The sequence below is a fragment of the Brachyistius frenatus genome, unplaced genomic scaffold (assembly GCF_029030835.1).
Source record: "Brachyistius frenatus isolate BFR_SWC_R1_liver_20210118 unplaced genomic scaffold, ASM2903083v1 Contig_54, whole genome shotgun sequence".
In the NCBI taxonomy this organism is placed as follows: domain Eukaryota; kingdom Metazoa; phylum Chordata; class Actinopteri; family Embiotocidae; genus Brachyistius; species Brachyistius frenatus.
Window position 1 is genome coordinate 1,475,402 of NW_027210653.1, and position 22,410 is coordinate 1,497,811.

General features: G+C 41.4%; 1 protein-coding gene across 1 annotated transcript in view; it reads right to left on the minus strand.

Moving 5' to 3' along the window:
- kcnip4a (potassium voltage-gated channel interacting protein 4a) overlaps positions 1–5,712 on the minus strand; it is a 108,758-nt gene extending 103,046 nt beyond the window's left edge. The window contains exons 1-2 of the mRNA XM_069705149.1: positions 5,610–5,712; positions 4,614–4,765 (exon numbers count right to left, since the gene is read on the minus strand). Coding sequence (XP_069561250.1) covers positions 4,614–4,752 — 139 coding nt within the window. The 5' untranslated portion in view covers positions 4,753–4,765; positions 5,610–5,712. The remainder of the gene's footprint in view (positions 1–4,613; positions 4,766–5,609) is intronic.
- Positions 5,713–22,410: the final 16,698 nt, after the last annotated feature.

Below are 22,410 nucleotides of genomic sequence, written 5' to 3' on the forward strand. Positions count from 1 at the left end.
GGCAATCGCTCTTTTCCCTCCTTCCCCTCCCAACTGATAGGCCGCATGCTGCCTCAGCTTCCCCTCTAATACATCATTGCCTTTTCCCATTTCCACCTCAGCTCCACAGACGCCCGCACTCTTGACCAAGTGGGAAAATAGATTAAAATAGAAAGAGAGTTGCTTTACCGAAGGCAGACATTTGGCCCAAAGCTTTTCGCCAATTTGTGATTTATGCACATCAAGGACATCCACCCCGGGACTCTCAATGATAACATGTTCTCCGCAATACAGCAACATGGTGAATGGCACCGGATCTCAAGGTTTAAGGATCCTTTAAGCAACGCATCTCACCGTGGTGTCTGTTGAATATAATATTATGCTGCGAGCAAATTCTCAGCAATTAATTTCAAATTAGTGGAGAGGCAGTGGGATTTGAGTGTGACGATAAAAAGGAAAGGTTACCATTCATCCTGGCCATTTAAAAAAAAATTTTTTTTTTTTTTTTTTTTTTTGCCTGACAACAAAATGGATTGAACTTCTTCATAAAGATTCATTACCAGCGACTCGGCCATAGCAGAGGTAAATCAGTTCTGTGATCTTCAAAGAACACGACCCTGAACTGCAGCCTCAAGGTGGTGGGATTCTGCTGCTTACAGCCTCAGAGTTGAAGCTACGGAGAACGCAACAACACCTAAGTGAATACAATATATATATATGAGAAGAAACTGGAAACCAGCATTTCCATACTGCATCTTTAAAGCTATTTTGATCTTACACAGTCAAGTTTTGGTCAGAGATTTAAAAGGAGAACTGGCTAAAAGTGGAATTAAATGACGCGACAGTACGTTTGTCACTGCGCAAAATGTTATGGTGAAAAACCGGCTTGTTTAACATCACACTTGTGTGTATATCAGGATATCTGCCGACTAAGAACAAGTCAGAAATGAATAAAAACAGCTCTTGTATCATGTTTTAGCCTCTGCAGATAATGCTTGTGAAATAAACGACTTGCCAGAGCCGCAAAAATCCCAGTTGACTGATATTTCCCGCTGATGAACACTGATATGCTCGATTCTGTGTCCTGGACGTCCAGTCATGAAGCAGAATGCCAGCAGAGCATCCATATTCATATTTCCCTGTCATCATATTTCAATAGCGTGCTGTCCCACTATCAAGAAAGCTGAGTATCTGCTACAGTGAGTGCATCTGGGGCCACGAAATTACTGCTGCAGTGCAGACATTCAGAGAATTTATGACAGTATCACCACCTGAGTGTTCAAAGACACGTGATGTTTTCTGGGTGGGTCTTATCTTGCAGGGTGGTTATGCCGAATTATATTGGACTGCACTGGTGTTGATATTGTGCCCATACTGTGTATATAACAGCCAAATTTAAGTACGATAAAACCAGGTTAACAACAGCAGCATGATATATTATCAGGCATCCACATTTGTTTTGTTTAAACAACCTCAGAGGGGTTTTTTGAGGGGTTTTTTCAGACAATGCTGCACCTAGTTTTAAACAGGCACAGTGATTCATTCAATATATGATATCATCCTAACCAAATTAAATGATCTACTTAAGTTACTTCACATGAAAATCCAAATCCAAATCCAAAAACTGTTGCTGAAGAACACCGAGTGTAGCAAACTGTACATCAGCTTGGCCATTAATTTAGTCTGTAGCATGCTGCCCTCTCCTGGCAGGAAAGAGGAGGTGCAATGATGGATTTCTACCCCGTGTCCATAAAAGTATCAGAATTTCTACCAATTCAAACCAAAAAAAAAAGGGTTAACAATTGAAATTTATCGAACAAATAAACTTACTGTAATACATAAAATAGATGTAACAGTTCTATGTGAGAGTGATAAATAGAAATAGTATATTGTGATGTGACTTGACAACCATATCAAGTGTAAAGTTCAATTACTTCTCAGTAATCCTTGTAAAAAAAAAAAAAAAAAGTAAAAAAAAATATATATATATATTAGCTCATTATATATAAATATAATCCACAAACAGACGGAAAACATTTAAAGACAGAGTCCTGTATGTCATTTCCCTCTGCGTATAAAGCAACTGACCCGATTAAGTGCGTCATGAAGACAGCGGGGATTTGTAAATGTCTCTCTCGCAGCAGACATCTCTCTCAGGGACATAACATGCGGGTTGTGTATTTCTAGAGACGCGCGCTTTATTGAGCATGCTCACTTTCAGGAGACTGCTCCAACGTCCGGAGGGCACTATTGGCACCTGGCAGCTTTATAGTGTGTTGGTCTGCATGCTGGGAGGTTATTCTAGGCAACGCAGGGAGGTAATATTATTAGTTTGAGACGCCACCTAAAGACAAGAACATCTGAGAAAAACATATGGTACGAGAGAAGGCTTTAAAATACAGAACAACTGTTGTTGTTGTTGTTGTTGTGCACCTTGTGTCTCAAAAATCATAGTTTCCATGATGTCTATATTAATTACATACATTAGATGAGGACGTTTTTTTTTCTTTTTTATAAAATCTGTAAATTCTACTACTGCAAAGCCATTTAAAAAAGTTATTGTCCTTTGTACAGTATACAACAGCTAAAACTTGAGGCAGCCTGCTCTGAGATGGCAGCAAGTTTTAAATGAAAAAGGAGCAGAGAAAGGAATGAAAGTCGAATTCTAACGTGGCTGACAGAAACACCTGGGTCCTGGTGTGGCTCCAGCTGTGGTTGCCAGCTTGCAAGTTATTAGAAAGACAGATTCAAATGACAACTGTGTGCGCGCACACACACACAGACGCGGATTGTACGTAACCAACCCAAGGCAAAGTACAAGAAAAAAAACTACAATGATTATATGATCGAGAAACTGCACCTGCCCCATTGTCACCAATCTAATCAAAACAAAATGAAAAAGGCTTTTTACCTTTTTCATAAAAAGGTAAATATTCATGATGTTGCTTCTCTTATTTACGACAACAGATGTTTTGCCGGCCTTCTGTTGTTGTTTTCCCCCTGCAGAAAAAATATTTTCTGCAGATGTAATTTAGGAATCCCTACAGTAATATTCATGACCGTTTCATAAAATGTTAAATCATACCCAAACACAAGCCATTTATCCCAAACAATTGACGAGCCGCTGTGAAATACAAAAATGCCTGATGTCAACTATAACACAATCACAGGAACCAATGACGTGTACTTCATAAGTGACATCAAGATAGAAGAAACGGTGAAAAAGCTTAGCTCACAGTGCCACTACTTCCACAAGAAAATGATCTGCACATGTCGCTCGACAAGAAATACAAAAGTCTCCGAGGCCTTAGTAAAAAATCAATCATCGAAAATTTGAATTTGATCCCCCCAAAAAAACCAATAACAACACAAAGACATCAACACATATCGCAGCAGGGACGGCATCAAAAAGGGGTTAAATTCATGCTCTGGTGTACGTAAAAGGTGATATAATAACCTTTGCCAAATGGCAGCCGAGCGTTTTCTCTCTGTATTTTACAGACTGCTTCAGTGGCCACAAAATCCAGCTGTAAATCCTGTTTTTATTCGGCTATACGGCCAATGTGAATATCTAACCTGAGAAGTAATCAATACTGATACAGGTTCAAACTGAATTAATTTACAGGAGCTGTCGACTGTGACTCATGGGGCAAAGCGTTCTGATCATTTTTCATTCCAGTAAGATCATAAATCCTGGTGTTCCTGTGAGGTGAAAGGATGACGAATCGATACCACGTGAATATGTTTTCAAAGGTGTTGACACCCGAGCACTTTTTAGACATCCTGGAAGCTTTTGCTCCATTTCTTCAAGTCAAAATTCAAAGTTCGCAACACGGCCAACACGAGTAAAGTGTTACTGTCAAATTCAATCAAAAATATAATATTAAAATATAATAGTATTTAGTTGTCTTTTTTGGGGGGGGAGTGCTCTCAGAGTTTACATTGTCCTTGTGAACTTGCCTGAGCATGGATCGCAGTTTTGCTAAAAGCTTCCTGTTGACGATGTTTTGGAGAACATTTTTGTTGCCGTTTGACTTTTATCACAGTGAACGTTATTTTCTTTATTTTCTTGTAATAAATTATGTACGCGGCAATTCATGTTTGGCATAAAATATCCAAATCCACTGGCTTTTGGCTGTTGGTAATCAATATGCGAACAAAATAAGTTCTTGGCCTTACAAACATTTACCTTCTCTCTGTAAAAATGCTTGATGTTACAGTAGTGGCTTATAACTGGTCTCATTTATGTCAAAGAATATATTTAAACATTTTAGTTCCTGGTACAAAGCAACAACGTTAGCTCCTGCTTCCATGCACACTAAAATGCCGTTTGTGTTTCATGGAGAAATACTTCATTTGTCATTTGCTTTAAAAGGTCACGCTAATAGCACAAGCCAAAACAATTCAACTTCACTTTCACTGCTGTGCACACTAAAGCTAATCTTGGGTAATTTCTTTGAATCAGGTGATCTGTGGGGGATCCGTGTTTCTCAGCAGACCTGGAAACATCAAAATATCTCCACTAAGCGCTTGACAACCCAATCATCCTACGAACGAGAGGCGATTCATCACAACTGGCGCGGATTGGATGAGACTTGGTGCTGTCTGCAGGGATAAATCTGTGGTTTGTGTACCTTTGGGGTTCGGGGAGGCCCAGGTCACGATGCGCCGCACCAGGCAGCAGTTGAGGAGGACTTTCTTGGAGAAGCCGTGGTCTTTACGGAAATGCTGCAGCTCCTCCCTCCACTGGGTTCTCTTTGTTGGCGAACACATGGCTGGAAGTTAACTAATGTAAAATATATATATAATTATTTGCAAGAACAATAGGCAATACATTCTGTATAAAAAAAAATAGCCCAAATTATTTGGGGCGGTATGAAGCAAAACCCAAAAAGCACAAGGTTAAAAACAATTGCTGTAAACATTGATCTACTGCATATTGAAAACAGAGGTGATAATTATTAGCCTCGTGATTCAAAAGATCTGGTAAAAAGATTCAAACACAAATAGTTACATCCGCTGCAGCGTGCAAAACAAACTGTCACACGTTAAGGCAACAGACCTGAGAACAGATGCTAATCTGGAATACTTTTGGCACCCCCCAGTTACGCACGGCCATAAGGATATACAAGACATTTCCACTTGCCCTTTTTGAACAGGGAAACGCTCTTCTTACGTGTCCTGAGCTGTTGTTTCGAGAAAGCAAGATCTCGCTATTCAAAGACTCAGGGTGGAAAAAATAAACAAACCAATTAAATTGTCTTCATGCAAACAAGCTGCAACGACTCTTTCCCGACAATTTTCCTCACACTAATACAATGTCAAACTAAACCCTCAACATTTTTTTATTTGTCTCCAGACAATCGTCCGACGGTAAAACAAATACAATTTTGTCACGCCTACATAAAACATGACCTGATGATAGCCTACCTCAGGAAGTACCATGATTACAATCCCCCTGAACGTCCCATTTCAAGAGCAGAAATTTGACACATCGACAGATCACAGATCACTTAGTTGCTCTGACTGCAATTTTCAGGATCATAAATTTATACCCTTCCATGCAAAGGAATTGTGGTCCAGTGAGTGGACCAACTGCTGTCAATTTTCCCCGTTGGGGTTCATCTTACCTTGGAGGCTAAAAACACGACGCGCACGCTCGTTCTGCTTCCTCAGTCTGCAAGTGATCCTCAGGTTTCACACAAGCACTTTCCCTTTCCCGAGCTGATCGACAGAGTGTTAAAGAGGGTGGAAGGAGGAGGAGAAAGAAGAGGAGAGCGAGGACGTCTCTGTGAAGCAGAGCGAGTGAATGAATGGAGAGAGAGAGAGACAGAGAGACAGAGAGAGAGAACTGCCATGAGACACTGGCTTTTGCTTCAAGTTAGAGGACCATACACTTGTGTTTTACTCAAGTGTCAGAGGAAGAGGAGAGAGAGTCAGAGGTGCTGGTAGATGAGTTGATAGTGGAGCCCTTTGATCGGCCTCCTCGAGCATTTTAAAACACACGACAGCATTCAGCACACACAAACACGCATACTTTGAATGCCCGCTCCCTCCAACAGATCACAATTAGAAGAAATCTACAGTTTTAATCATTCCGCGTCTTCAAAAAGGTTGTGTCGTTGATGCTGACCAAAATGCGCACACAACTGTCAAGCCGAAAGCTGGCACCGAATGTCTCATCGCGAATAAGTCTTATTCTTTGAAACGACGGTCCCTTATTTAAATGAAATTGTTTCCAAGTATGGAGTCATTTTTAACATCTGAGAAACGTGACTTCTTTTGATAGATGAAGAGGGTTTTATAGAAAACGTTATTTCAAAGTGGCGAGTTTGTTTCCCCAGAAGTTGCAGCAGATCTGTTGCTGCCCCTGAACAAATTCCTGTTACCCTCCGGTAGTTTAGATACCTACAGTTCTACAGAACAACAAGTGCAAAGTATTTTTTTTTTTGAGTGTGGCATTGACTTGTTGTCAAAGTGTTGGTTCTACATCTTAGTTTAGTGTGCTACATTTGCGAAGTAGCACACAACATAATCTACAACTCGGACTGAAAGAAAAGCCACGAGATTTGCTTGATATTTTGATAAATTAACAATTTGACTTCATGTTGGCGCCAAGTAAAAAGCGAACCAGAAAAACTCAAGCACATTGTGCGAGTAAAGATTACAAGCTCCCGTAATCTGACCAATCCGACAAAATACAAGACCACGGTGATATTTAACGTGAGCTGCATGTGAACACTTCCTGTAGGTATTTCACAGTAAAAGCCACCTGCTGGTTTGCAGATGGAAAACTTGTACCGAGTAATCAAAGTTACACCACTGGTTGGTTGAATGCTACACGACTAACGAACTGTGACTAACCGTTTAAAAAAAATTGTTGTGTGCTCCTTAATTTTTTTCCATTGAGAAACCCTTGGTTCCTCCTTGGAAAAAAAAGTTACCTCAGTAAACCTCAGTGATGGCAATTATGTCTAAACGTCTGTACTAAAATCACAACACAATATGTATTGAAAAATCTCACCCAACACCACCAATGTCCACCTAATGATTGGCTATGTGTTAATCTACAGTTATTTCACTGGATACGTGAAAATTCTTAAAGTCTTAATAGTGGCACGACAAGAAAAGTCAGAGAATCAGGAGAACTTCATTCTCTGGGAACCATGAATGTTTTCACAAAATTTCAAAGCAATCCACCAAACAGTCCAGTAGTTGTTGAGATGCAGTATTTCAAATTATGTCAAATTATGGAGCAGCTGGCTTCCTGTCAAACCAAAAATGATACTCAGCTCTCAGTAAGAATTAACAACAGCCATGTTTTAGCTTCATTTTTTTTGACAAATTGTTTTGCGACATTTTGGCAACCGTTTAAGCCTTAGCCATCTGACCCTGCCCTCCGGTGTCTGTGTGCAGTTGGACTGTTTCTCTCTTTAATTACCAACATATTACTGTATTATACTTATCACAGATAGGTTAGGTTAGGTAGTTACTTTATTAATCCCTGAGGGGACATTTTTTTAATTTAATAGAAATGATGTAGCTGGTCAGACTGACTGAATGGAAGATGCAAGTTCATTTAAAAATGTTGTCCTTTGGCGTTTGGTAGAAAATGATGCACAGCCATTACAGCCCAGAAATTATTACCCCAGAAATGATTACCCTGAACGTATTGCTGGTGTGTTAATGTCTCCCAGAAAATGTTGGCTGTGGAATTTTTGTGAGCGCTCACCGCAATCCTTATATTTATGTTACAACATACAGTAAGTGTCCTACATTTCTGTACATCGCATGCAAAGGATTTTGTTCCTGGTCAATGGCCAAATGGGCTAAAGATTACATTTAAATGCACATAACGTTAATTTCTGCACGGTGATAGATGGTTATGCTTCAGTGGAGATGGCGATGCTAAATCTAATTACTTCCCCCTGAGATGAAGACGACGTATTCTGTACCTGAGAAGACAGAGAGGGGCCGTGGACGCAGGGCTGGGAATAAAGCCATGTTTTCCCAGCAGGCCGAGACACACTCATGATTGAAACGAGCCAACAGATTGGGCTCCGTGTTAGGGCGTGTAATAAACGTGTGCATGGATATGCATTCTCTGGTAACACTCGTTAGGTGAGCACATACGTCCACATCCTAAAGGAAAGGGCTTGAAAGCTTTGTCCCCAATACTGAATAATTTACATTCAAGAAGAAATTGATATTCAGGACCACCTGCCATTACGGAAATCAAACCGCTATAATGCTCTTTTCAAATCGAGATGTGCAACAATAACACAACAACACCTACTGTTTCTTCAGGTTCATCACAAATATACTAATTAACTATATGTAGGAGCTCTGCAATGTACTATTTCCAATAATAATGCATAGGAACTTAATTAATCAATTCAACTGGGTATTTTTTTTTTTTTTTGCCAGTCAACCATGTTACAGCACACAACTCCTCACCAAGCAAACAGAAGACACATCTGAATGTGAGTGGGGGAAGGGTGAAGTGATATTCCCATCTCATCATCTCAGTTACGATCATCCGTCCTGCTCAAGCCAACCTTGGAAAATGACTGAAATACAATCCGTGTACATTAGCTGCTTGAAGCCTTTAGGGTGCCATGCGGTTCGTGTACGAGATATACAAGTGGGCTTGTGCATCACTTGCAGACTTAAATCTTCATGGTTGCTCTGATAGAGACACCCAACAGTTATGTCAGAAGCAATTTGCCGTAATGCAATCGGAAATCAGTTCAGACAGACAGCTCAAGTGGAATGGATTTATTGTTATATCAAGTTATAAGTGTGTGTACAGTAAGTAAGCTCTGACATCATCGCTCCCTGCAGCAATTGTTAAATCTCCCCCAATTTCCCACAAAAAAAATGCAATTTATACAAATTCCATTATGTGTAGAATGGGCATCAAGTGTACTAATCCAATAACAAAACAACGTTTTCTATTAAACGGTAGCAGTGCAGAGCAAATAGCCATCAGACCATCACCACTGTTGGCAGTGAGTACAGCTGACTGCAGCTGCAGTTTAAACTACACAACAGAAGCTCAGCATTTACACAAACTCATGACAGAAACATTGAAAAGCCTGGCAAGCTCTCGTATAAATTTAAAGACCAATATTGCAGTCAAAATGTGATAAAAAAAAAAAAAAATGTTGAACAACGTAAAAGATTATCCTGCTTAGAGAAACAAATTTGCACTGAGCCAATAGGAAACTGCCAAAAACAGGCAACATCAAGGGAGCAAATATGTGCAAACGACATTCCGCTTTGATGAAACATGAGTTATATTTCACTACTATAAGTAAATCAAAAGCATGAAAATACCTCCAATCAAAAGGGAAAACAACAAGCACAAAAAATATGCTTAGCAACCAAGAAAACTCATGACCAACACCGAAGAGCACAAGCAGCTGCACAGGGAAAGAAACAAGTGGACAGTTAGTGCATACAAGCAGCCTCATGGGTAATTTAATGCCACCACGTTAACAGACCAACTTAAGAAAGCGGAGACATCTTTGCACAATAGGCTTGTCAGAACAAGAAGGTAGGAAGTGATCCTCGAGCAACTCGGCAAGCTTTGAAGGTTGGTGGAGTCGTTGTGGTCGCAGGCAGAAGGCCAAGACGGAAAACACCAGCAGCAGCAGAGTGTGGTACAAACCGGGTTTATACTCCTTCACCAAACTAACCCCGTGAAGTTAACAAGCACAGAGTTGACAGAAGCAAAGCAGCAAGCTGAAATAGACAGCTTTTTTTTTTTTTACACATGCTGCTCTGGACATACAGCACAGACTGTAGTACACACACACACACACACACACACACACACACACACACACACACACACACACACACACACACACACACACACACACACACACACACACCACTCTGGGCTTTGTGCTTCAGCAAATTCAATTTGAAATAAAATAATGGATTAAAATGGCAAGTCTGAGCTTAGTCTCAGCTTCTACCAAATCTTTCTCAGGCAGCTGTGTTGTTTCAAAGCTAGTTCATGCAGACGAGGTCAAGCAAGGCCCACAGTGGACTGACACTTGTTATTCAGAGGCGGAGTTGCCCGTCAATGTAAAGAGAAAAGGAAGGTAGCTTTCACCCATACTAATGAAGACGATAAAAACGAGGTTCAAAAAGGGTCACTGGTTTGTTAAAAACCAACACTTGGGTACATTTCAAAAGAGCAGTGCGAGTATAGCGGCGTGCCCAACCGAGGGAGCCAGCAGTAGTTCACATCAGAGGCGAGTTGCTGTAAACTAAATTATGTTCCCGGGTAACAAATGAATGTGACCAACAATGCTTTGACTTAAAATGCAGCATAAAATCCAGTCTCCTGAAAACAGTTTACATAATACACATGCAAGCAAAGCAACCCTGGTACAGCCGGAAGGCCCACACACAAAAAAAATAACTTCCCCTTTTACTGAATAATTGAGAGCATTATTATGTCATTTAACATCAGCCTCAGCTTGTGTTTTTAAAAAAATAATAGCACTTTCATAAACAATGAAAAATGTATGTCCCAAAATGTTTTTCCTGGATTTCAATATTTGCTGTAAGCAATTTCTGAGTGAATATACAAAGCTAATGGTAAAAGAAGAATTTCTGGTTTTTTTTTTCCACAATTGGGATTGTCTTAATCTTGCTGAAATTGCTTGTTTATAAAGAATGAAGTGATTATTGACGAGGACATGGCATCGCAACCAATAAAAAGCAAGGACAAACCTCTGAAAATGTGGATAATGCAGCAAGTAATTAATGAAGGCTCAATGCAGCCAGTTGTAGAACGAGTCAAACATCAGTGTAACTGGCAGAATTTCTCAAACCGTTATGTCCCCTGTCCCTTTACGAAGAACTGTGACTCTGGTCAAGCCCCAGAGTTGCAGCCCATTTTGGAAAAACTAGAGGAATATTAACAACCCTGTCCGAGTATAAAATGATGGAAGACACACATTCAGGAAAACGGGGTTCATTTGAACCAAGCCCTGCATTTCCATAAAACATTGCAAGGACAATGCAATAGCCCATTACAGAAGCCATTATCCATGGCAAAGGAGGTGGCTGCCCAGCAGCATCAGCAACATCAAATTGAATAAGCTCTTTAATTGTCTTGAACGTTGTCACCAAATTACCAAACCGAGTTCACGACTTGTCTTTACTACTCAAGTGTAACATGGGTGCTCACAGCAGCTTCCTATAGGTTCCATCGATTGAAAATAAAAAATAAACATACATTTTGGCCTACATGTAACCATTAAAAGTTGTAATGGCATCTACATGGGAACATACACATTTTAATACCTCTTTGTATTATATAAAGGTCATGACGAGCAAAGGCAGCAGGGTAAAATCCAGCGACTTATTGTTTTCTTTCCAAGATTTTCATTTCATAGAGAGAAGAAAAACTATGACCATCGAGTTGTTTTTGCCGCAGTACTCCAGACGCATCCTGTTGCTTATTTGCTACCACTGACATGAGCGGCATGCATGTGTGAATAGGATGTATACGACGATTACTCTTGAAGAGAGCTAGCGATGATGACTTGTTCTCTTCAAGTGCAAAAGATTTGGTTTCTATTTTTTTTCATGCAGAAACGGTATAAATGTAGAAATGAAGTCTTCCGAAGCTATTGGTGAAAGATTACTTTTTTGAGATTGCTCAACTTTATTGAATTGCCTCACCCTTGCCCACCGATAGTAAAACTTTAGAAGCACACAAACAACAGTTACAGCCACTGCAGAGCCCCGTGTTATAAAAAAAAAAAAAAAAAAAAACGCTGTCACATGTTGGAGCCATAAACCGGAGTACTCATTATTCTCTGTTGCAAGAGCTTGAAATAAGATGCTACTTTCCATGCCATCTTTCCTTCCCAGCTCCAATGTCACGGTGGTCAGAACCCCTGTAGCTCAGTGCTACCAGGTCACTTGGTAGTCACAGCAAGGCCAGACTGAAGACACACGGGGCGGTATGGAACAAGGCAGGCTGTCTCACTACCACCCCCACCCCCCCAACCCTCCCACTCCCACTCGCAGACATGTTCTCTTCCTAATTTCTCCCACACCCACTGTGACCTTGTCCTCCAAAGTTGCAGCTAAAATTAGCAGAATGCATGAGGGAAGCAGCCCCCCGTGGATGAAACAAACAGCGGTGCGGTATTTAAAGATGAGAGATGGAGGCTCGTCCCGGTGAAGTCGCAGTATGTATCGGCATGCCACGGATCTACTTTCTTCCTCGTTCTGAAACACGAGAGCTCCGTCATGGTACCTCGGCGGAAACGGTAGCTGTTCACTTATTTACTGAAGATGACCTGAAATCGACGCAATCACTTCTCGAACCGAGGCCGAGTAACGTGATGAGAGGGAGAACATACTGACCACAAGGAAGCAAAGATCAGTGTCCGATTTACTGAAATGAAAGTGTCCGTGTATAACCTCCCACTCAGACAAAGTGTTTTTCCTTCTCGGGTTAGGGTGTCCTGTAGCCCCCTGCCTTCAAGTGGTTGATTCAAATTACACCTTTCAACAGCATTGGTTGCAAAAGGCTAATTGAAAGGTCACAACATAATGAAAGAAAAAAGTGCTCCCCACTTAACAGTCCTGCTGATACAATTATCTGTCAATCACAGCATTTGTTCATTATCGTGCCTCAATTATACACCAGTGCCATTATTGCATAAATAAGAGTTCAGCACTTTTACAGGGGTAATTGACGAAGCTCTTGGGGGGAAGGCAACTCGGCATAATGAAAATGAATGGTGCACACAGTCAATCAGTTCACATTTGCCCGGCCTCTCTCACACGTGCTCACACTTCCACCTGTTAAATGGACTGTGGCATTATGGCCCATGTAGCAGTCGGTTTTAAATAAGAAGGAAAAAAAAACAAATCTGACGTGAGTAAAGAAGGAGAAAGTCAACACGCAGGCCCACGCTGCCGAGGGAAAGCTGGTATGTATGGACTAGCCCGCATCTTCGAACATGCAGCCCTTCAAAGCACGACGCCAAACCTGACACAACACTCCCCGCACATACAGACACCTCCAGAGACACACGCAGACCTTTTTACCACTTCCCTGCCCTCTGCGGGCGCGTGCAGTTTCCTCAGTCAAAGTGTTAGAATGCCCCCCCATAAATTATTCATCCGCAGCGCCTGCTATCTGAAGATAACAGAGGGTCGTTATCGGTCAGCGTGTACAGAGACACAGCGCCGGTGACTATACAAGCACCGAGAGGGATTTGGGGCACGTTCTGTGTAAGGATGCGTGTCACCGTGGCAGTCAAGCACACAAAAGAATAGAGCCTATCCGCAGGTTGACGTTGTAAGGTCACTTTCAATTTCTCTGGGGATGCTCTTGATTTTCAGCTCATCTAACGAAGGGCAATTTGTTTGCCACTGCATAACTAACAAGAGGCTTATCGCAGTAGTTACCTGCCATCAACGCTTGTATTTACGGCAGTCGGTCAGAAAAACAAAACAAAACTGACAACCAGGCATCCATGCACGCTCTCTCCAACTAACGGGGATCATACATCATCACTTTGTTTGTTTTATTGAATTTTAAGCACATCAAGTCAGTTCCAAAAATCCAACTGTTCCCTTTGATTCCCTATTCACCTATAAACTGTTGATCCGAGTGTATTGAATTTATCTGAACTACAATACGTATAAATATCTATCGACAAATATTTTTGAAAACATACGAGACAAAGCAGCAAGTGCTAGACCAGAGAGATTAATTGATCACCAGACAACAAGCAAACATTGTAAGTTACTTTTTTCCCACCAAAAACGCAAAAATGAATTGCTTCCACATTTTAAACTGTTAATATTTTCAGGGGTTTTCCGAAGTTTCCGATGATAATAAAGTAGATATCTACAGGCAGACAGGAGTCAAACCACACAAAGGTAGTTAAATCTGGGCTGTAGGAAATTGATATTGGTATTTTTCACTATTTTCTGTCATGTTATGTAAAGTGGTCGAGGGGAAAGAGCTTCCCAAGTGGGGAAGTTTAAAAACTGGGAGGGAGCTGGAAGGTGCAAAAAAAAAAAAAAAATACAAATTTGAATATTCTCATTATATGCACAAACACAGGCACCCAAATGACTTGTGGAAGACAGAAAAGGCTTGGCTCAGCAGCTCCTGTGGAAAGTGATAAATCAGGAAAATAAACGGTCCCATTCATCAATAACGATAATACTCAGTAGTTGCAGCATTAAATGCAGATTTACACACACAAATATATCAACCTAAACCCGGCCGGTGTGTTTTTCCAGATATGATATGCAAGTCAATAACATCGGTTAATTCTACTCTCATTGGACTGTGGCGCAATTAATTCATGGCAATATCTGACTTGATCTCAAAACATATTTCATTAAACTATAAAAGGTCAAACCATCTATTGAGGCACGCTCTTATATGCAAGCTAAAATAAATAGAATAAAACAAACAGTGAAAGGAAGTATGTCCCCTGTATTCAGGAGTGGAGCTCAACCGTTCGATGATGAAAAGTGTGTAAATAGTGCATTTTCTCTGTCCGACCACTTGGTGTCAGCCTTGCTCACTGCATCGACGCCACAGCTACCACGAAGCACACGGATTCTTTCCGTGGTGTTCAAGGTTGAACGTGAGTTGACAAAACATTGAAATGATGATTCCTTAAACCAATGCAGATGAGCCCATTGACAGCCACTATTCTTCCAGTCTATTTTCAGGTCTACCCTAATTATAAAGATGGACCCGGGCGGACACATGGCACACATGTCTGTACGCTTTGCATGTCATAATCTCCCATTGGAATGACAGATATGTTTAGTGCCGTGTTGTTGTGGAGTCTATATTAAGTCCTGGCAGTACCCTGCAAGGACATGGAAACCCCCTCCCCCCTCCCTGGGATGAGAAGAAAGACAGACGGACCCTCCAGTTGGCCACTGGTGCCAGGCCTGCCTCCACATATGGCCTGTATGATGTTCAGCCCCGACACCGATTCATCAAGGCGTCCTTGAAAAAACTCATCCTACGAGACATGGGGGCTGAATTATTTCACGTCGTTTTTAATGTCTTCTCTTTTGTTTAGATTCTCACAGTGGGGGGCAATGTTGAGGGAGTGAAATGTGACAAAGATCACAAGCTGAAAATGAACTCGGAAGCACATTGTGATGCACTGTTGCTTATTTGTCGGACGATTCGGGGATGTGTAGGGATGAGTAATTCACACAGGTGAGACGGAAAGCCCCAGGATATCTAACTTCAAAAGGAACAAAGCAGGAAAGGTTGATAAGTAAAACAAGAGCCAAACCAAACTGCTGGATCTGAATGCCAAGCTGCCAACTGAATACAACACAGTGGGAAACAGTAAATAGTAGGATCCATGTCATGCTCAGCGAATATTGCTAAATCAAATCAAAGAGAAAGCAACATTTTTCAAAACTAAATCTATCCATTCAAAGCTTTGACATGTCAACAGTTAACTGTTAACACCAATCTGCAGATGCTTAAACTTGTAGGGAGACAACTGACAATAAGTAATGGGTTAAATAATTATATTAGACATGCTTCTAAGTTTTTAAAAAAACAAAACAACAACACTGATATATTAGCAGGCTACCAATCCTTTAATTGATCGAACCTCCTTTACTATCAGAAAATGAATTATGATGTTCAGGTAAAACAAATAAAACGTTAAAGATAAATATTCAAAAGTTATAAAGGAACTTCAGCCTTGAAATATTTTTTCAAGTAACATCACTCCACTTATGCGAAACAAAACAAAAAGAAAACTGTTCTTCAGGGGAGGGGTGCTTGTGTTGTACAAAGTGCATTTAAAAAAAAAAAAAAAAAAGCAGGAGTCAATTTCTGACAAGGCAAGAAATGACCAGTGATAAAGGTTTCTCTTTTTCTGGGGAATGCGGTTCATCCGCAGCGTGACCTTGGCACAAACAAAGCCAAGCGTTGCCACCCAGTTGGCACCGGCTGTTTGGCACTCCGTCCAAAGAAGTCAAATGGAGTGAATCTGTGGCATAAACAAGCCTGCGGGTGGGAACGTAAACATGAAAGACAGTCCACTTCTTTTAGCCTCCAGCGATCACAAACAAGCACCTTATGTTCCACCGTCCCTGCGCTTAAAGTCGCCGCAACAGAGCCGTGTCCACCCTTCCACCACTTTCCCCTCTTCATCCCGGTCAGCCACCCCCTCTGCTCATGCATCATCGTCTTACTCCACCTCTCTCTTTCCGCTCCCTGCGTCCGCACCCCGCCCTCTTTTCTTTTGGACTTTTCCTTCGCTCATTCTTCTCTGGCCTGTGTCCCAAGGCAGATGGTCCATGCAAGCAGATGCTCCCCCACCCAGTGCCCGCGAAGGAAAAACAAAGCCGGGATGCAAAGCAAACAAAATCTGCTGGAGGGCGCCCGGGAGATGAAGAAGGAACTTTCATGGTGCAATTAATCTTGGACGTGACCGTGGACCGTCTCTTTATTGACAGGTAGCGAGCAAACACACAGGTGGTCCCAAAAATGTCAGAAAAAAAAATCATTTCCGAAAGACAAACACTTCTTTCTTAAAGATGGAGAGCACACTTAACTCCACAGCAGTTTGTATGCCATTAAGATTATCTGATGTGGCAGATCTGACTGTTTAATAAGTCAAACCGTCCAATTGTGAATCTATTTGCGGAGTGAATACAAAACAAGAGGCGCAAAGTCAACGTGAGGAAAGTCACGCAGTTACTTCTGCAATTACCATAATTAAGAACGCAAAAACTGCCACATAAAACATCACACGGTCCAAGTTGTTCAAATAGGTTTATTAACATAATCGCCACATCTTACTTTGAAATAATCAGGCATAATGTAATCGGGTCTATTAACAAATCAAACAGCCCGTCTCCACTGGAGGACTTTCGCATACGATCCTTTAACTGCATCCTGTCAAAACGTTGCTCTGAAAAGATCAATCACAACGCTGTGCCGTCTGACAGATTTGGAGCAGTTTCCCCAGTCTGTACCTTTGCTTCACTGTGATCTCAGGACCCCTGACCGACAGATGTTCAGAAAACACACAAACCCACACACCACATGTGGTCACTTCTCAACTCCATAGGAGCTCACAGCTGACAACAGACAGCGGACGCTATGGTTCCTTCCAGGCCTCCGCAAAGGTTCCTATACAGTCTATAAATTAGGATTAACTATAATCGAAGATCAATTTTCAGACGGAGCCTAACCTGGCCAGTGATTGGTTCCTATGTATCTGATGATTTTTTTTTTTTTTCTTTTTCACATTTCATGGTGGCTTAACTTTAAAACTGCAGCCTCAAATAAATTCTGCATATTGAGATCTTGACGATGTGACAACAATAATAAATGCTGCAAATGGGTTATTGCACTTGGTTGCATCAAAGCCTAACCCACAGCACACAACTCGGATTCACACTAAAATCATGACTCGGTACTAATGTTATACATGTTGTTTACATCAGAAAGGTCTGGGGTACTAAGATTGCAGACATCATAGGTTGTCTGTTTTTTTTAGTTCATAAACTAGTTCTGTTGGAAAATATAATTCATGTTGCAGGCTAAACATAAGCCAAAGTAATTAAATGCAAATCAGAGTAAACGAAGCATTGATTCAAACGCAAATGAGGTAAACGCCTCATGGTAACATTTTTACCGTTTATGTTTTATTACTTAATATTGTTGGACATTTGTTCAGAGCTTAATATCAGGAATAATTACAATGATAATTCATATTGATGCCGAAGACGAGACAAAAAGCCCATAACGGACCCAACTTTTGTCTCAAGTATTCCAGTGCAGGAGAAGGAGCTAGCCGTGGTGCTGAAAGCAACTCAATCGTAACAATAACCCTTACGGGGCTGCGTTTCATACACCGCCTTTTTTGAAACTCGGGGATTCTGTACTAAAGGAGAGAAATGTCGAGGGGAGCCGTTGGCAGACTCCGACAGCAGTTGTAATGGTGATCTGAGAGAGCTCCCAGGCACTGATGCAAAGAATCACTACACCGAGGAAGCAGCTCTTGGGAGGATCAACTCATGGCTGAATGGATGTAGCATTTTTATGGGCGATTGTTAAATTTTAATATTTCCCAGGGGGAAGGGTGTGGGGTATGATGTGGTCACCCACTGGGCAAAAAAGTGGTGGGGGGGTGGGGGAGTGTGTGTGTGTGGGGGGGGGGGGGAGAATAAGCACCAAGTGACAGACTGTTGTTTCTCTCTACATTGAGCAGTGCAAATTGGTAACAAATTCCAGCATGCTTCACCTCACCCAGGCTGACTCTGTAGTCCTAATGAATATATGAATCGTGACTACTAAGGGAGGCTGTGCGTCACTTACTGCTCGAGGCAAACCTTTCAGCTACAAACCCAAGTCAAGACATCAATGTTTTTTTTTAAAAATAAGATAACTGCAAATCCTCAATAACATAACGTCGGAGAGTTTAGATTTGAATACTGCAATATCCTATAACCAAGAAATGAAACGCAGACTGTGACAGTCGCATTCTGGAATATTCAGCCCCTTCGACAGCCTTTGTCAAAGTCTGCAAGATCTTATTAGTTGATATTAGTTTTACCACTCGGTGGAACTTATTGCTGCACTTGCATACGTTATTTGTCTCCTGTTCTTCGTAGCAAAGACCAGGAGTGGGGAAACATTCCTGAACCAATACAAAACACTTTCCTGAAGGAGCATTAAGACCTCTCAAATCTGTTTTAATTCTTAGAGGTGTGACTCATATCTTGAACAAAGGATAATTATAAGTCAATTAGGTGTGCAAACAAACATTAACCCGTGACGAGCAGTTAACGGCTCTTCTGGGTCTCCGAGCAGCAGTCAGAGGAAACCTAAGGACTATAACCGAGTGATCGTTATTCTGAAAGACGGCCAAGTACTGAACCCAGGAGAGGATTTGTGCAACCGAGTTCATTATGGTCCATATTTTAAAAGGATGCCCGTGTGTCCATATATTCAAATTCTATTATCACAAGGAGGTTCAAAAGTTTTGCATACGCAGTGTGGGGCTACAGTGGCAGATAAACATGAAAATAAATATCTTTAGAGGTTGTTGTTTTTTTTGTTGTTGTCATGGTGGACATGTTGACTTGACAAAGCAGGAAAACCACAGGTGGGTTCATGATGGCTGCGTGCCAATTAAGGGGAAACCCTGCCATCACGCAAGCTGGTTCACTGCCATGGTTTACTGGGCTGCTTAATGGAACTGAATCATCATTAATGTCATTATTTCCACCAGAGATTTTCCTGCTGTGACACGTGACAACAGGAATTTCTACACCTTAACTATCCGAAGAAAACCGTAAAGCTCTGCAGGTAAAACTATTTAGCAGGAACAAAAAAAAAAAAAACAAAAAAAGAAATGATGTTGCTGCTCAGTTGAATTCTGACAAAATGACAAAAGCCCGACACAATGGCCATCAACAAAACCATATTTTTTTTTCTTTCAAGAAAAGGCAAAAGTCAAAACGTGAGCTACAGTTAGTGGCAATAAAGCAACATATTTACCTACAAGCATGCAAACTAAACTTCAGCGTGGAAAAAAACAACAACTTATTAACTCAGTTTTAACTCATTAAAATGTCAATTTAATATTGCCTTTAAAAAATAAAAGGGCCTATTAACAATAAACAGACTACGCGCCAACTGTCAAATCACTTTGCTTCCATATAACTGTCAACTTTTTCAACCGGATTTAATTTGCTTTCGAGGAGACGTGAGCGTTAAAAGTTGTCCTCTCATCGAAAAGGAGTTTGTTTTGACATGAATTACGAGCCGAATTGGGAAACAGTCCCGCGATCACCCAAAAACTCACGTTGTGCCGAAATGGGTCACGGATCGTTTGACCGCTGCGCAAGGCAATATTAAATTGGGACTATTATTGCGAGGAGTTTCGCGTGCGCGCCGTCTGGAACAGAACAGGACCCGACAGATCACACCGCGTTACTACCGGTGAACGAGCCCAAAACACGCCACCGCCGTCCTACCAGTTGAAGAAACAGCAGCGTCCACCCGGCCGGAGACGGTTTCCACTCGCTTCGCGTCCATCGTTGATGAAGAAAACGGACTTTTAATTTTTATTTATTTTTATTTTTTTTCTTCCCCGTCAAAACCAGCCTCGGTCACAGGAGCTCGTCTGCGATGACTTGTGGTACGACTTGCTGCTCCTGCAACTCGCAAGTTTCGCAGCGTGTTGTGTGTGTGTGTGTGTGTGTCAGAGAGTAAGAGTGACAGGCAGCGCTGGAAAGCTACTCGTGCACCCGGTACTTTGTCGGGAGCGCGCGTTACGTGGGTGGGGTGGGGTGGGGTGGGTGGTGATGGCGGAGGGTGGGCGTGTCGGTCTCAAATACGCCTCTGGCTGGTCCCTTTTCCAAGTTTGTCCGATGTGAAAATCCCTTCGTGCCATTTGTTTATTGCAAATATTAAATATGGAAGTTCCAGAAATAAATAAATAATGATCAGATTTATTATGTTTGTTCATTCACAAACATTCAATGTCAATCAACTCAGTTCAAATCGGTTCATGATTGGGTTGTCGGTCGTGTCTCATCACTGCCTCGTACATAAAAAAAAGGCACATTTAAATCACCGGGGATGTTAAAGCTGCCACATAAGGTCCTTTTTCTGTTTCAACGTGACAAACATACCACTTCTCACGAACTCAGATCGAATAGCTCCACCGACCTCGGGCCAACCCAACAGACTCTGAAAGCTGTCAAAGAGCCAGGCCTTATCGCCCGACATCGATCCCCGACCTCTCGTGGCTTAGCAGGAACAAATCCACGCCGCTGAATTTCTTCAAACTTTCAGAAATCCATATCTCAATCGCTATGACCATAAAGCTCTGCTGTCCGCACACCGATTACACCAGACAGTTTTCACACACACGCACGCACATACACACACACACACACACACACACACACACACACACACACACACCGTAGTGCACCTTCATATATTGACTTTATGGTTGTCTCCGTTACAGTGTGGTTTTGTTTGGCATGCCATCGGCTATATTCAACTTTTAAAGCTGTGGTTCGGGGTCCGCCGGGGGGGTCTTTAACAACCTTTTCATCATATATCTCTCCACTTTCCCAACTCGCCACAAACAGTTACATAATTCTGCACCGAGCCCAAAAAAACAACAAAAAAAACCCCACTTTGGGACACTGTATGATAAAAATGTGTGGGGGGTAGGGGGGTCCGCAGATAAGTATAACACACAAGGCACTTGATGGAAATCGTGAACATTCAATGCGCAGTATTCTCTCTCCCTTTTTCTCGATCACTCGCACAAATAAACTGCAGCATAAGCAATATATCAGAAGTGTATTTTCTGTAAGCAGTCCAGTGAGAAATCAAGTGGAGTTTTTATTTATTTATTTATTTTTTTCCACACATACCGTAGCTGCACAATGCAACGAGCCCACAGCAGCTGAGAGAGTAAAGCCCTGGATGAAAGGATAAACCAGGCTGCTTCTTAGCAAGTCAGCTGTCAGCTATTTTAAAGATGAGAAGGTTGTTTGTTTTTTTGTTGTTTTTTAACTTTTCACGGCAGCAAAAAGAAGGCGAGATTGCAAATGATCGTTTGACCGTCTCCCAAGAATACCGCAAAGAATAAAGTTTCCTGTCACATTGTAAAAGCCCAAACTCACTTTCAGCTAAATACGCTAAACAGCTTCAGACAAAAACATAAAACAGGAGGCCAACTTGCTCAGCGGGTATTATGGGAAAACTTCTTGACACATCTAAAAAAACACAGGAGCTTCTTTCTTAAGCAACTTGGATGTGAGAGACTGTAGCCACCTTGAAGTGTTGTGTAATGAATATTTTTAGACATTTATTTCTAGAATATACATGAATCGTCTGCAGACGATTAAAACATGGCGTCTTGTAATTCCACAGGAACCCTGGCGGGACGGCGGACCATCAAAAATAATGCATAAAGCTTGGACCAGTCCTTTACTTTGTCTCTTTATCGTCTTCTTTCAGACAAAGAAACATCCAAATATTTAGGTGTGTGTTTTACTATATTTAGCGTATTTGCGCGTGTACGTTTTTCCTCAATTTGTGGAAAGTCAGCCTTTAAATCGGGCTGTGGACGACGCGTGATCAAACCTCTCTGGATAAGCCTTCAAAGTATAGACAGAAATGAAACTTGCAAAGTTTTGTGCTGCTGAAATAGTGAGCGTGAGAAAAAAAAACTTCTTTTGAGAAAACAGGCTTTAATTAAAAGGCCGTTTCCTCCAGTTGAATCAGTTTACTATGCTACCGAGAAAAAAAAAAAAGTTCATATGGGGAATCTGTCTTTTAAATATGAAGGCTTTTGTTTTACAGAGTTACATGAGGAGAATGGTAAACAGAAAATAAAC